Source organism: Carettochelys insculpta, chromosome 6 (assembly GCF_033958435.1).
Source record: "Carettochelys insculpta isolate YL-2023 chromosome 6, ASM3395843v1, whole genome shotgun sequence".
In the NCBI taxonomy this organism is placed as follows: Eukaryota; Metazoa; Chordata; order Testudines; family Carettochelyidae; genus Carettochelys; species Carettochelys insculpta.
In genome coordinates this window covers 97,887,754-97,904,619 of record NC_134142.1, presented here as the reverse complement: position 1 = coordinate 97,904,619, position 16,866 = coordinate 97,887,754, and the positions used below count along the sequence as shown (strand labels likewise).

The 16,866-nt window shown below is 40.1% G+C and overlaps 1 protein-coding gene across 1 annotated transcript in view; it reads left to right on the top strand.

Moving 5' to 3' along the window:
• Positions 1-16,866, top strand: part of ANO3 (anoctamin 3) — a 97,047-nt gene that overhangs the window by 67,458 nt on the left and 12,723 nt on the right. The window contains exons 12-17 of the mRNA XM_074999005.1: positions 2,591-2,731; positions 3,140-3,304; positions 5,509-5,545; positions 10,011-10,122; positions 11,051-11,108; positions 13,659-13,756. Coding sequence (XP_074855106.1) covers positions 2,591-2,731; positions 3,140-3,304; positions 5,509-5,545; positions 10,011-10,122; positions 11,051-11,108; positions 13,659-13,756 — 611 coding nt within the window. The remainder of the gene's footprint in view (positions 1-2,590; positions 2,732-3,139; positions 3,305-5,508; positions 5,546-10,010; positions 10,123-11,050; positions 11,109-13,658; positions 13,757-16,866) is intronic.

Sequence of the window (16,866 nt, the reverse complement as noted above, 5' to 3'; positions counted from 1 at the left end):
TTCATTTTGTCACTGCGGTACAGCCTGTGTCACAACCCTGCTCGCTGCGCCAATTCTGTTAGCCGGTGGCCAGGTAATGTGCGGTGAGGTACTCCCCTGGGTCCTAAACAACCCAGTTTTTTACTGTTAGAGCAGGCAGCTCCTAGCACTCTCACCTACGGCCAGGCTGTAGTAACCGAACGGTTAAAGTTCTTTTTGTTGTGCCGGCTGTGTTGCAGTAACAAAAGGGTTAACAAAATGGTTAGGCTCAGAGCTTAACTAGTTACAAGTTTATTTAAGCTACAGTTATAAGCGTGCGGTTACAAAAGGCTATTGTTTACTTCTTATATGCTAGCAAAGTACAGGTGTTAACAAGTTAACGTTACAATCCAATACAAAGATATCTGTTACCATCTAACACAATGATATCTTGGCACAATGACATCTAGTTACAGAGCTCTAATTCTTTAGCTGTGCACAAAAAAAAGTCAGAGACCTAGCATGGGTGTATTTTACCCTCTCTGCGTCTCTCGATACCAGCGTAGGCAAGCCGGATCGGTCACTCAATTCCGCGGAAAGAAGAATACGAGGTTGGGCGTCCCCAGTTGTGGACCTCGGGAGTCAATCACCTGACCCGACCAGCAGGAAGTTGGTTGAATGCACTCCAAGTTAGAGTTCTGCTGGACCCATCTTTTTTACCCCTTTTGGGTTATGTATTCTCTTTCTTATCTATGGTGCCAGATCATACTGGTCTGTCTTTGTCACGCCAGTTTGTTACAAGGGAATTTCTATTTAGTTTGCACTTGTAAGACAAGAGATAAGCAATTTAGGAGTACAGGACATTCTTTTGTGCGGGCGGGGCACGTCCCCTTCTGGGTGATTGTGTGTGTGCATCATATTGATCAATGCCAGCTGGGGTGATTTCTGAGGGTCCCCCCCCTCTCATGTTGACAGTCTGGGCTGTTAGCCTTCTAGCTGTACTTTCTGCTTCTCAGGGTCACGATAAGATAGCATATCTGGGCCTCAATGAGGGCATCAAAGACTGTGCTGTCAGCAGCCGTTTCCGTGCCCTGTGTGCTCCTCAGTGGGGGGGGCAACGAGCAAGCTGGCTTGTAAGGGGGAGACTTTGTCTGGCTACAGGTGGGGGCAACTAGGAATATCTGTCTGGAGTAAACAGGCCCTTTAAGAGGGATTTAGGTATCAGCCTGTGGCCTTATTCTAAGGTAGCATAAGGCAAAGGCATTCTGGGACTTATAATACTGAGGGACTATAGGAGCTGTTGAATGCAGCAAAATCTGATGAGACTCAGGTCATTGATAAAAAGAGCTCCCTTTCTTCACTAAATGGAATATCAAGGAAGAAGCAACAGGTATTGTGTGGCATCTGCCTGAGGGGACCTCAAATTGCTACTGGATCCCTCCACTCAAAAGGCTCCGCTATCCCTCTGAGTGCTAGGGAAGATTATGCTGTTTGGAGCTAGAAAGCCAAACAGCGCATGGTCCTGGTAAGTATAAACAGCTGCTCAGGGGAGAGTCAAATACTGCCCTGCTGATTAGCAGAGTACTCACAGCTAGCTATGTTTTCAGTTTCTGCGGGTGGTGCACATTAGCACATGGCTCAATGAATTTAAAAAAATATTCTGCACATGGATGGACAAAATCTGCCCACGGATGAAAAAGATTAGAGGGAAGATTGGTTCTGATATCTTTCCCTTTGTATATTACCAGTCAGCCTTTAACTCTCATGGTCTCTCTGCACTACAAATTCCCGATTCAGTCCAGAAGCAGGCCATTCTGGAAAGAGGCAGGAGCCTAGACCTTGAACTATGCTATGTTAGTCTGCCATGGGCACCAACGAATATCAAATAGTTCTATCCCTTCGCACCCAGCTTGAAATGTTAGTCAGAAGTGACTAGGATAATGGTTAAAAAGCTGGTCCCAGTTAACTGAGGCCCAGAGTTGTTATCTCCTCATGGCTCTTCAGGAACCACTTGGAGATGAGTTGGTGGTACTAGTCTGGCTCCTAATGAACATTTTCTAAGTGACAAATCTACCACCACAACTGTTTTCTTAGCAATCTCAGCAGAGAAACCAGTGAGTAAGTGACATGGCAAGCCAACCTCCTGTCACCTCTGGATGTGATGCTTGTACTGTGGCTGGTGAGTGCAGGAAAGCATTTACTGATGCGATTTGTGCTGCTCCTGATCCCTGGGTGAATGTAACAATGTGCCTCTAAGGCTTATTCAAGGGCCGTTATTTGGGTATTTACTTTTAAAAATATGTGAATCACTTTGGGACAAAGGGAGCTATGTATCTCACAGTCATTATCATTACAGAATGTTATACTGGACATGGGGTGCTGAAATAGTTTGTACTGTGGGAGTGCTGAGAGTCAATGAAGCCAATTGTTCTACCTCTATTATCTGGCACATTCCCTGGTTTGGGACCAATCAGGTCCAAAGGGTGCCGGACCAGAGAGGTACAACCTGTCTCTAATGGAAACCACTTAAATCCAGAGGATACTGCAGCTCTCCCTGCACTCTTAGTTCCCACGCTTAGGACTGAATGCCTGATGTTTTGCTACTTTATTTGATGCCAATCTGTCATTGCAGGAAGAGCTGCGCCCTCAGTTTGAAGCAAAATACTCCCAAGTGGAACGAGTAAATCCCATCACAGGAAAACCTGAACCTTTCCAACCCTTCCCTGACAAACTTAGTCGACTGATGGTTTCTGTCTCAGGAATATTCTTCATGGTAAAGTCTTTAATACTATTGAAAGGCCATTTTACATCTGATTCTTGTATCTCATCTGTAAATCAGGAGCACTTCCTCTAAAATTAATAGATTTACATTAGTCTAATGTGCAAGTGAGAACAGATCAGGCTGAATGCTTGTTAATATTTGGTAAGTTGGTGATGAATTGGAGTTCTTAGATGTATATGGCATGGTTGCAAATTTAGAATTTTGCAAAAATATAATATAGTGGATATTTATCTTTTTATCATAACAGAGAATTCAGCAATTTATTATTTTGTCCCTAGTCTAAGACTGCTCTCTGAAAAAAATTGGACTCTCTCCTTTTGATCTATTGATCTTTATTTCAGCTGTTTATTTTTACAGACATTGTTTTCTTCTAATTACAAATGCATTATTTCATCACAGATTTCATTGGTACTCACTGCAGTGTTTGCAGTTGTGGTCTATCGCCTGGTAGCTATGGAACAATTTGCATCCTTCAAGTGGTATTTTATCAAAAAGTACTGGCAGTTTGCAACATCTGGCACTGGAGTCTGTATCAATTTCATGATCATCATGTCCCTCAATGTTGTAAGTTTTAAAATATTTTAAAAGCAGGGCAAGGATTTAAAGAGATTTAAAAACAACGACTGTATAATTGTAACTGAGGTAACTTTGGCAATAGCTAGGTGAAACAGAAGTTGTTTATGAACTTTGCAGTTTTCTGTACTGTACTGAAATAGCTCAATTGTTTTGTTACAAATAGCTGATTATAATACACTTTCCATGTTAAGCATGTGTTTTATCAAATTACATAGAAAACAGCTGCACACTGTTTATCGTTGTTACAGCAATGGCCACAGGTGGTGTTGCAATCGCTTTTCTTCAGTAGCATGCTGTTTCAAAGCTTTTTCAGCTGCCTGTGCAATTCCCCACTACAAATATTTGACCATGCCAATAAGTCTCAGTGACAGAGAACACCATTTGTACATTAGCAAAATCAATGCTGTTCAGTTTGGAATTGTGACCTCAATGCTGTCTGTGGTAGGGGATGTGTGAAGAAAAAAGCATCTCCAAATTCGGGGTAGTAAGTGTAAAGTGTACCCAAAAAAAAAACCCTCACAAAATGCCTCACAAAACGCTTCACAATTTTTCCGTGATTTTGTAGAATTAGAGGAAGTAAATCAATTCCTTCTAAAGGGATTGAGGTTTTGTTCTTCCTAACTGGGAATTCTAGTATCTTTCCCAAATTTAAAATGGTTCTTAGTAATGTTATCACATTACGGCTTTCTAACACAGCTGTGTTATCAATATTCTAAATTCGTAGAGACATTCCAGAATGTGGCACCAGTTTAGCTTTTCTCCCTAGTAAAATACATGCTTATAGGTTTAAAATGTATTTGCAGATTTTGTATTAGTATAAAAAGTTCTGTGTCACTGCTGATGGCATTTATCATTTCTCTATGACACTACAAGTGTAAATAGGTAAAATTAGTGCTTACCTAGCATTCTTACTTCCTCCATTTTCTACTAAGTAAATAGCATTCTTCCAAACAATCTTATCAAACTTTTTGAGGTTCTTAATTACCCCGTTTCCAGGTCATAAAAAGTACATAACTGCAAAAGCAAAACCAAGCTACTGAAAATATTAACGTGGAGATGATCTTGGAAACATTTGTGTTTTTACAAAGTCAGCCATACCTTAGGGCTGAAGTTCCTTTTAGAATGGGTGGGGATCACAATAGCCCTATTAAATAGATAAGTAAGGTAAATGCTAAGTAAACAGCATGTCTCCACGTAAAAATGAATGCAAAGGGAAATTCTAATGTAACAAAAGTATGATTTCTCTCTATTTTCAGATCAGTGCATACACTTTTTCCTTCCAGTATGGAGGAAACTCATTAATGGTCATGCAGCTATTTGTTTATATATTAGGCTACATCTACACGAGCCCCAAACTTCGAAATGGCCACGCAAATGGCCATTTCAAAGTTTACTAATGAAGCTCTGAAATGCATATTCAGCGCTTCATTAGCATGCGGGCGGCCACGGCACTTCGAAATTGACGCGCCTCACCTCTGCGCGGCTCGTCCCGACGGGGCTCCTTTTCGAAAGCACCCCGCCTACTTCGAAGTCCCCTTATTCCCATCAGCTCATGGGAATAAGGGGACTTCGAAGTAGGTGGTGTCCTTTCGAAGAGGAGCCCCGTCGGGGCGAGGCGCGTCAATTTCAAAGTGCCGCAGCCACCCGCATGCTAATGAAGTGCTGAATATGCATTTCAGCGCTTCATTAGTAAACTTCGAAATGGCCATTTGCATGGCTATTTCGAAGTTTGGGGCTTGTGTAGACACGGCCTTAATGTATTTGTGAATATATACTTGCATGAGAAGTGTTCTCATAGCCATCTCAATTTTCTTGTAGATATGGCCATCCAAACAGAAAAAAATCAATACCATGCAACTTAATTGAACAGTCACACAGGATAGATAGCAAATGATGAATTGCAAATAGTTTGTGCATTCCATAGATTGAAATATATTTCCATAAATGAGTAGAGGGCTTAAATTAATCTACAAAAATAAGTCTAATTTGGGGGGATAATTAGCCAAAAAATGGGAATAAAATAGGTAAATATTTTTTTAACCATGCAGCTCCTTGCCCTTATCCCAGTTATTTTGATATTGTAGGACAGACAAATATTTGTTTCTTTCAAATATTTATTTAATAGATATCCTGATATTTTAACCATATAATATCTTTTCTATAATTTATGTTGCTGCTTATTTTTATTGCAGGTATATGAAAAAGTTGCCTATCTTTTAACAGATTTAGGTAAGTGAATCTTTAATGCTGACATGGACCTCTGTAGCTCTATTGTGTAATTCTGTATATCAATATCAAACCATCAGAAACATTTTAACATGCATAATAGTTTCATGATGTTCTTTCCCAAACTCTTCATTTCCTACAACTAAAGAGTAACCTATTTACTTACACGTGTTACGAAAAACAAACAGGAAGGAAACTGTTGGTCAGTAGCCACAAGAGATGTGCCAAATCTCCAGCGCAAAAGATGCCCCCTTTCCCTCCTTCTGCTATTATTCCCCCTTGTCAGACCTTAGAGAAGTTTGGATCACAGTTGAAAGATCCAACTTTGGGCTATTTCTAGAAGCCTCATACTGAACTCCGCTTACTTCAGGAGAACAATTAATGTCCATATGGAATCCCACTGAAATCAGTAGAACTCTACATGGACTCAGGCATCCACCTTATGTGGATCAGACTGCACAATCAAAGCCTAAATTGTTCCTTTATCTGAATACAAATAACTAAATATTTCATCTAGCTCTATCAGAATTGTTAACATTTTGTGCCAGAATATCAATTCTTTTTAGTTTTCAAAAGTTATCATGTGGGGCTGGAAGTCTGAAAAAACAGTGCCTTTTTGCAAAATCTATCCCACTGATAAAAAGGGAACATGTATCATGTTAAGATTATGCTATGATTAATGTTCTCAATTAGTGGGAAGAAAAACTTCTCTCTCTTTTCTAGAAACACACTCTGATTAGAGCTATGTGAGTCCTCGGATTTACATTTTGTGGAAGAATTTCAGATTTTGACATTTGTTTTCATTCAGAATTAGGATACAACAAAGAATTTCTAAATTTTCGATTAACGTAATTTTTTTTTTAAAAAAAATATCCTCACTTAAGATTAATTGAAAAGTTCTGTTTGAATTTCAACTTATTAGGGTTTTTTTTTTACAAATATAAATTTTGTAACAAAACAAAATATTCCATCCACAAAGGCTAAAAGGAATGTTTTGACCATATCAAAATGATGTATAGGTTTTTTTCCCCACAGAGTTGGGTATTTTTCCCCCAGGATAGGCAAAAAAACATTTTCAACTGGAAAAACTTTCCATCAAATTTTTGACTAGTTGTAATTTTAACTCGTGAAAGAAATTCATAAGTAAACTTCCAATCACAATTCAGTCCAACAAGTTGTGACCAGGGAAGCTACCTTTTAAATTCCAATCAGGTGCTCGGCAAATATTTTATCCTTAACATTTCATCTTGTGTATTTTTCCCAATTTAATATGATATAGTTGATTATGCTGTAATTCACAGAAATACTTCAGTCTTTCAACATAACATGAGGTGACAGGATTTTTACATGTGCAATAATAATATAGACATGACAATTCTCTACAGAGAGACTACAAAAAAGTTTTAGCTCGTGTGGTAGGTGCCCTGCATTTATTAGCTTTATTTTGCATGAAACTCCAATTTCATACTAAATTGCAAGAAACCTGGGGTTGGAAGCACCCACAAAAATTGATATTCATTGGGGTCATGCAAGTTATTTTATATAATTTTGTGCCCAGTTAAAGTCATATTTATTATAAACATTTATATCAAAGTACTTTGTTGAGTATCACAGGGGAGTGAGAGAGACAGCAAAGATGTGATTCATATCTTAGAGCTTTTTTTTCCCCCCTGTTATATATGGAAAGTCCTTTTGACATCTTGTGTAATAGAGCATCACTGATCTCTTTCATAATATGGCTTCTGGTCCTGCAGAAATAGGTCATGACAACATAAGTTTTGTTTCCATAGACAACAGACTTTGGAAAAAGGCTTCTTATTGAGCACAGTATACAGGCCAGTCAGAAGACTGCTGAAGGTAGGAACTAGTGAGGACAGACCATTCAAACAGATATCAAACTAGCCAAAAGACTGCAGACTAAATGAACAGAACATTACAGAGTAATTCCTAAAATCATTAGGGCAATCCTGTTTACAGCTGAAAGCTAATAAGCCCATTTCCATTACAGGCCTCTCCACTTTTGGGCCCAGAGGTGATAATAGTGCTTCAGAGTCCAAATGCCCCTGCCCTAACTGTAAAACCTAAAAGCACCTGCAGTTCCTTACAAGCTACTGCCCCCCAAAATGTTCAGGCCACATACCCAGGCTGAGTGCTTCCATAGTTCTAATCTCATTGGTCTGGGATGGTGGGCAGAAGTATGAATCAAGAAATATGTATTTGCCTCCAATTTGCAGGCATCCCCACACTAATATGAGCCTTAGTAGTAAGAAGAGCTCTTTCAGAGCTCCTAAAAGGGACTTTTTGCACTGGCAAAGTTAAAATGGTCAAAGAGGTCTTGCATAAAGCCAGCAGTGGTAGACAGCAGGATTGCCCAATAACAGCCCTTGTAACAAATATGCCACACAATTGGTTGATAGACAGCATAAACCCTGCCAAAGTAATCCAACACCAGTTTTTAGAACTGCCTTCCTTTGTGAAGGCAAATTCTGGTGTGCAAATACAGATAAACTGCAAGGTCTTCCTACTGACAAACACACAGGAAAGTGTTCGTTCATTCATAATGCCAGTTAAAATGGAACTAGAATAAAACAAATGTACTAAAATTTAAAAAGCCAGCACTTCTGTTTCCTTGAATGCCATGTTAGTCACATTTAAATTCACCTGCAATGTTTTCTGAGGATAAGCATCTGAAGAAGTGGGTTTTACCCATGAAAGCTTATGCCCAAATAAATCTGTTGGTCTTTAAGGTGCCACATCTATTGTTAGTTTGACAGATAGTCTGTGTCTACATGATAGCCTAACCTTGAAATAAGCTATGCAATTTGCGCAACTTCTTTCGAGTTAACTTTGAAATAGGTTATTTCAGCATGTGGCACTGTCTAAATGGCACCCCATGCCAAAATAAAGTGTTATTTCAAGGCACCCCTGTACTCCTCCTGCAATGAGTACAGGGATGCTAGAGTAGCACACCCATTATCTTGAAAACCGTTTCAAGACAATGGGTGCATTTCTTAGACATGGGCAGCTATTTCAGAATACCAACATATTTCAAAATAATACCTGCCATGTCGGCATAGCTACCCCTCTGAAATGTTTTCTGAGTTCAACAAGAAAATGTTTGGCTCCTTTTCACCTACAAAGAATGACTTTTTATTGCCCAAGTATTGCTAGATACTTCCTGACCATAGATAGGTAGATACTGTTTTGATGATTTTCCTTTAATCTATGTATCTACAACAGGCTGGGATCATCCAAAGAAACGCATACCACAGCCTTGTAATGTATTTGTTTATTCTGTCCCTAAGCAACCCTATCAATATTAGAAGATTGAGTCTCTCTCCCAATGTTAGAAAAGTGCGTCCTATCTTGGTTAATTTTGCTTATTCCAGTTAAACATCTTGTACCCAGACTCTGAAGGAGTTTCTATTAAAGAATGCAGTGAAAAAATGCAGGGTTTTTTCTCTGAAATAATTGTGACCACATCTATTTTAAACACTCCAAAATGTATTTGCTGATTTCATGGTGGCTTAGACTCCTAAGTTACTCTGAAGATTTTGAATAATTTACCACATACTGTATACCATAATTAACTTTTCAAAGCAGTTTGAAATTTCCATTAAAAGTTACATTTCAATAATAAACAATCAGTTCTAGGCCAGATAGAATCCCCGCCCTAAAGAGTCTAAAATCTAAGTAGACAAGTAACATGTAAAGAGAGGGAGAGAGGAATTAAATAAACTCTTTGAGGTTCTGTATGCAGATTTATTTTTTAAATAAAAAATTAAGTTAATTCCATCTGCCTCCATGGTGTTGTCAATTTCCTGACACCTGAGAAACAATGAGAGAGATGGGTCTTGACAAGTGAGTATGTTTCCCGGGGGATAGCATGGAATAAGACATGCAAATGTTTGAGAGAAGCAGAGGTTGCTGCCAGTGCTGATCACTTTAATGCTTATCTACCACACTTCTGTGTTTGAGCTGCTGCTGCTAAGCACTATCATGCACAGCTGCTGAGAAGACTCAAAGAGCTAACATGGTTGAGGTAACACGTGCTAGTAAAATTCTGTTAGTAAGAGAGAGAGAATTTTGAGCTACACAGAGCTCTTCTTCTTAATGTTTAGGAAATGTGCTAAGAGAAGAATTAAGCCATCTCCTCAAAGGATTAGAAAGATTCAAACTGAATTCAAAAAGAGAGAGTCATCAGAATGGAGGCTGGAACTCTTACTTAAACTTCTTTGGTGTTTCCTTGTTCAGGGACACAATTTTTTATTTGTGTGTAAAACCAATTCCTACCATGGCTGGGGTACATACATTACTGAAGAAAAAAGAAACATTTACTTCAAGGGTTAAATTAATTTCAACCCTATCATTTATTCTATAGGAGGCGTGCTGGCTCTGGAATTCTGTAGGATACTTGCAATTCATTTCATTTGTTAATGTGTAATGTATAATATGTCACTCCTTTTAGAGCATCCTAGAACAGAATCTGAATGGGAAAACAGTTTTGCCTTGAAAATGTTCCTCTTCCAGTTTGTCAACTTAAACAGCTCGATCTTTTATATTGCTTTCTTCCTTGGCAGGTAAGTTATTAATGGTCATGATTTTATTTACTAAGAATAGGGGGGATGCATGTCAAACCCATAGTGCTAGATATTTCATTACGGCAATATATTGGATTGCTTTAAGGAAAATATTTTAACATGATAGTAGTTTGAGATGTATGGATCAGCAGAGTTTTTGGAGCTTGGAATATACTAAATCCAAAACTTTCAAGTCAGGGCGTAAGTTAAGATCTAAAACAATCTGTTATTTTTTTCTCCAGGGGTGCTGAGCATTTGGTATTCTCATTGACAATAATAGGACTGGGGATGCTCAATTACTCTGAAAATCAGGCCAGTTATTTAGATCCCTAAACACAGATTTTTGTCTAACAGGCTGATAAATTACAATATCTGGACCTGGTTCCATTCCTTTTTGCTCCTCTATCTCCTTATGGTAATGTTTCCTGGAACACAAATCCTATAAATAGCCAATGCTGTTTAGCTATTTGCAGACAGGATTGGGAGCCAGAATTCCTGGATTCTGTTTCTGTACCTGTCGCTAATTCACTGTGAACTCTTGGGCAAACCTCTTGACCTTGATTCAATTTCACCATTTTTAAAATAGCTTTGATAATATTTACCAACCTTATAATATTGTTGGAAATAGTAATTAATTTATGTCTCCAAAATAGTTGAGTTCTTTGACTAGAACTGCAAAATTCTAGAGTTTGGGCTACCTGCAAAATGTGAGTGTCTGTACTGGTTTTGATTCTGAAATGACTCCTACAACCTTTACCCTCCAGATTCAAGCTCCCTTTAGATGCCATATTTGAACACATGGCCCTCAGCCACTTATTATTTAAACTGTTGATAGTTAACAGGTTTGATCAGTAGAGACATTCAACAATTCTAGTAATACAAAATATTTTTGGAATTTCCACTAAGAAACAAAAATCTCATTTCACAGATTTGCAGGCCGTCCAGGAAAATACAACAAACTTTTTAATAGGTGGAGACTGGAAGAGGTAAACATTTTCATTTTTTTCTTGTAAAGCCTATGTGCAAAAAAGAAAACTGTAGTGTGTCTCAAAGATGTAAACTAACGTCATGTGTGATGATTTATTCTTCCATTAAGTTGTAGTCAGGAAGGACAGATATGTTTTCATAGCAGAGGACTTGGAAATGGAAAATATGGCTTCCCTTCTGAGCTTTCAGCTTTGTTGTGCAGTTTGGGGCTGGATGCTCCCCTCTCAGTACTTCAGTCCCCCTATTTGTGGAAAGAAGGCAGTAATCCACCTTATCTCTTTGGCCTGTTAAGAGGTTGAAATCATTAGTGTTTGTGAGGACTGTTGAGACTCTTGTATGGAAGGCACAATGGAAAGGCAGTCTGCTAATGTTGATAGACTCATGTTTTTCCTAATGTACAGGTTGAATGTCTCTAGTCTGGCACCCTCAGGAGCTGACGGGTGCCACACAAGAGAATTTGCCAGACTGCAGGAGGTCAGTATTGTCTAGCAGCATTATCAACACTTCCACTGGGTTCTTAGGAGACATTTGGGGTAAATTACAGCTAAACAACAGCACAGAACACACAGAGCCAGGACTCATGGCTGTGGGACCACAGGAAACTTGGGCACAACTATGATTAGTGGATATCCAGCTAACTAAAATCATGCTGGACCATGGATGTTGCTGTACAAGAGAGTGCCAGACTAGAAAGGTTCAACCTCTCGAGTATTTCTTTACAAATTAGAATCAAAGTTTCCATAAACCATACCAACTCCCTTGATTTAAGTGGGGGCCGAGGCTTCTCAGGGCCTCCGAAATTTAGGCCTCTTCCTATGTATTGATTTAGGAGCATAACTTTAGATGCCCAGGTCTGAAAAAGTTGGTATGAATTATTAAATATGATTGATAACTCATTATCTAATTTAAAAACACAAAGTCTATGTCTACACTAGCCCCTCACTTTCAAAAGGGGGATGCTAATGAGGTGCTGCAGTTAATATGCAGCGCCTCATTAGCCTAATGGCTGCTGCAGCACTCAGAAAGTGCCACTTTTGATCGCGCATGGCTTGTCTTCACAGGGTCCTTTTTGAAAGGACCCCGCCCACTTGGAAATCCCCTTATTCCTATAACCAGATAGGAATAAGGGGATTTCGAAGTTTGCAGGGTCCTTTCGAAAAGGACTCCATGAAGACAAGCTGTGCGTAATCAAAAGTGGCACTTTCCAAGTGCTGTGGCAGCCATTAGGTGCGTGCGGTTGAAAGTGGCACTTTTGAAGTGCTGCAGCCGCCATTATGCTAATGAGGCACTGCATATTAACTGCAGCACCTCATTAGCATGTCCCAAAGTGTATCATTAGCATCCCCTTTCGAAAGGAGGGGGGGCTGGTGTAAACATAGCCATTTTAGCAGATTGGTTTAAGGTTTAGAGACTTGAAACTCCAAGTCAAAACTATGAATGCTGCTTAGGTCATTCAAGGTCAAATAGTTCTTCATTTTGTTGCATGTTTTTGGCAGCTGTGAAATGAGTTAGTGTTACCATCCAGAACACCATTGTCCAAATCCCAGCTTTTGCCCCTTGTAATTGTAATTGCTATTAGGTGAACCAAAAGGAAAATATATGCTGCAGCCATATTTTCCTAGAAACAACTTTAAACTACAGGGCTACGTCTACACGTGCACCCAACTTCGAAATAGCTTATTTCGATGTTGCGACATCGAAATAGGCTATTTCGATGAATAACGTCTACACGTCCTCCAGGGCTGGCAACGTCGATGTTCAACTTCGACGTTGCTCAGCCCAACATCGAAATAGGCACAGCGAGGGAACGTCTACACAGCAAAGTAGCACACATCGAAATAAGGGAGCCAGGCACAGCTGCAGACAGGGTCACGGGGCGGACTCAACAGCAAGTCGCTCCCTTAAAGGGCCCCTCCCAGACACACTTTCATTAAACAGTGCAAGATACACAGAGCCAACAACTAGTTGCAGACCCTGTATATGCAGCACGGACCCCCAGCTGCAGCAGCAGCAGCCAGAAGCCCTGGGCTAAGGGCTGCTGCCCACGGTGACCACAGAGCCCCGCAAGGGCTGGAGAGAGAGTATCTCTCAACCCCCCAGCTGATGGCCGCCATGGAGGACCCCGCTATTTCGATGTTGCGGGACGCGGATCGTCTACACGTCCCTACTTCGATGTTGAACGTCGAAGTAGGGCGCTATTCCCATCCGCTCATGGGGTTAGCGACTTCGACGTCTCGCCGCCTAACGTCGATTTCAACTTCGAAATAGCGCCCAACACGTGTAGACGTGACGGGTGCTATTTCGAAGTTACTGCCGCTACTTCGAAGTAGCGTGCACGTGTAGACGCAGCCCAGGAGTGGTAGTCTACCTCCATTGAAATCAATGACAATACTCCTGTTGATGTCTGTGAGGTGAGCACTTCATCCTGGGAATTTAAACACTGTCCATTCATGCAGAAGTACGCATTAAAACCAGGGGAATGCTTTAAAATATTAAAGTGTTCTAAAAAGATATATGCTAATACATAACTTTTTTTCCTTTTCTTTCAGTGTCATCCTAGTGGCTGTTTGATAGACCTCTGCTTGCAAATGGGAGTTATCATGGTTTTAAAACAAATGTGGAACAACTTCATGGAACTGGGTTATCCGTAAGTTCAGCTGTTGAGAGCATTATTTTATTAAAGAAATAAAAAATCACATCCTATGCAGAAGTAAAAAAAATCCAAATGTAGGTGAGGGCAGATTAGACTTTTAATTATAAATCTTAACTAGCTAAGCAAAATTTACACCTTAGCATACAACTGTACGAGAAATACAGAACACTATGATTTGTTTTAAATCTTTTGAATGTCAAACAAGCACAGTCCCCTTGTTTTTTTAGTATGTGGATGTGAGTACCAAAGTGGATTTCAGTATATCCCAGGATAAAGTGTTGAGATCTGAAGGCTGAGTACAGCTCATTGTAGAAAGAGAGGGCCACAAGCAAAGCTGAAATCTAGATCCACATTTTACTCAAGATTAGGAAGGTTAGGATACAGAGTTCTAGTTTACATCCCAAATTTGCAATAAAATCTTGCAGCATATACATTTTTAAAGCAATTTACATGTGCATATGGACTGTAGTATGCTCTGGAAATTATAAGCAGTTTATTTTAGGGAAGGTGTATTTCTGAAACCTCATGAGCAATTGCTGATTTGAGTCACAGTGTCTACCCTTGCTCTCTGTGCACCTTTGGCTATAGTTACACTAGCAAGTTTTGCCAGCAAACCCCAGGTTTGTCAACAAAACTCGTGGAGCATGCACACACAAAATGCAGTTTATTCTGGACAAAACACAGTACTTTTGTCAGCATAACGTTGCTGTTGACAGATTCTGTCAACAAAAATGTTGTGCAGATACTCGGGGGTAGGGGTGGGGTTTCTCTCGATAGACAGGGCATCCAGAACAATGGACAGACCTGTCTGCTATGCTTACAGGTGCCTGTTTTGTCAAGACAGCAAGTGGGCAGTCCAGCTGCTATCTAAATAGAGCTGAGCACTCTTCCGATTAGCTTTTGTGTGTGGCTGCATACTGTCAACAGAAGTTTTGTCAGGAAATATCTCCTGAGAGTGAATTCTGTTGACACAGCACTGTAGTGTAACTGTAGCTGGGATTATTAAGATTACTTCCCCATTTTAGGAGGGACAGCATGGTTTCTGAGGAGCCCCTTGACCAGATGAATGTACCTTGCATTGCTAATTCTACATCTAGTGTGGCACAACAATTTTATGGTAGCATGGTAGCTCCAGGAAAGTTAAGGCTGAACCAGCAGTTTTGCTTTAATAGGAATGCAGAAAGGTCTGCAAAATATTTCTTTTGGATTAATTATCATTTCAAAATATTTGGCAGCTGGTATGTGTCTTGATTTTTCTCTAACAGTTCAGGGTTATTGAGTTTGTTGTGACTGTTTTATATAGAGCCACATATCCTAGCACCACTTTGATCAATGCTGAACTTACACCTGTCCCTAGCATTAAGCTCTCATATGGGGTATTCCCTGATGCTCATCACAGCCTCTTTGATCAACAGCTCTTAAACCAGAAGCTTTGCGTTCAAACCAATATTTCCAGAAAGAGCCTCTGGATGGTGTAGGTGCAGTGACACTACTATGCCCAATGTGCATTCTCAGAAATGTGCCTGGAGTGGGACTCGAACTCATGCCTATATTCAGTTCCATACTTTACCCTGACACCTTTTCTATATGTTGCTTTCCTCAAAGAGGCAGTGAGTGCTTGGCACAGAGTTTAGTTCCATGCAAGTAATATCAGATTGGAACAGATAAGAGCCGTAGTTTGAGCCTCAAATGTGCACAAAAGGTAAGTATTTTTGGGAAGGCAATGCCTTCCTTTGCCTGTATTACCTGGCACTCATCGTTAGCTTTAAAAGCACAGGTAAGAGAGCACACAAGTGCAGTTGAGGGAACATCATAACACACTGTTCCCCTCCCCAGTAAGTTGTGTGCTAGAATTATCTAGTCAGACTAAAATAACTATTTCAGAAAGATTTTCCTTGTTATTTCACTTCCCCATCAAATGTTGTGACCTTGCTGTTCCCAGGTACACCAATAATTGCTGCTCAGCAGCAAGGCTTTGTGGAATTCTTGAGCCATTCAAATCGCTTCATGTTGTTAAAATTAATTAGCTTTCACAATCTATATTGAACAAAATGTGCAGTTTCTAAAGAAAGCAGCTATGCCAAGATTTTTAACAACTTTAAGACATTGGCAGAATATACTACATTTCCTTGTGACCCATCAAAATTCTATTCTAGAGTTCCAGCATGGAAATCCTGTCCAAAAAGTGTGTTCATTGTGAGCCAACAACCTGATAAAAATTTTGTGGCACTAGCCAGTTGCTGCTAGACCTGAAACACTGAATAAAAGAAAGACATAGAGCATCATTAGGCTTCCTGTTCAGTCATATCTTAATTTCTTTATCTCACAAATATTTGAGAACAAGCTTCCTCAGTGCATTGTTTTCCCTTTCATGAAGCTATAGTCTGGGCAGTCAGACAGGCCTTGGTTTATCCTTGGGACCTTTTCAGCAGCAAAAGAAAGGCAAATCCTAAGGATAAACTGGATTTAGAAATGAATAACAGCAGATTGACAAAGCTTTTGGAAAGCACTTTCCAGCACAGTCCCTTTCCAGTGAAGTGTGAATGTTGCCTCCCTAAAATGAGTGACTCTGAGTGACTTCCAAATGAGAACACACAATTGCAGTCTCTGATTTTCCACTGCCCAAGTTGAAATAATACTTAGTACTTGTGTAAACTCTGAGGCACTGTGACCACTGACAAGGGAGAGTGAAGTCTTTGCTCTACAGCCTTGGCTGGGAGCCAGCTGGCTTTTAGCTCATGAGGTGGAGCACACTGCTTTAGCCTCTGAAGTTGCAGTTTCATTTCCTCCTGCTGAGAACCCAAGTTCATCAGCCTTACAAGTGAGGCTTCCCAGGCAATGCTGAGAGGGTCAAATCAGGATGAGTTGCTTATAACAGGACTACTTACAGCCCAAGAGTGGAGGTCCTCTGCTGTAAGGCACACCAACCAGTCATAAAGAGCACTTCAGTTGCCAGACTGGCCATCAAAAACTCACACACACAATTCCCTTACACTGTCCATCTTCTCTTGGGCCACAACCAGTATTCATCCTTACACAGATGGGAGGTTATGAAAACCAATCTCACCAAATCCAGACAGTTCATCCTGTCCCAAAGAACCAAA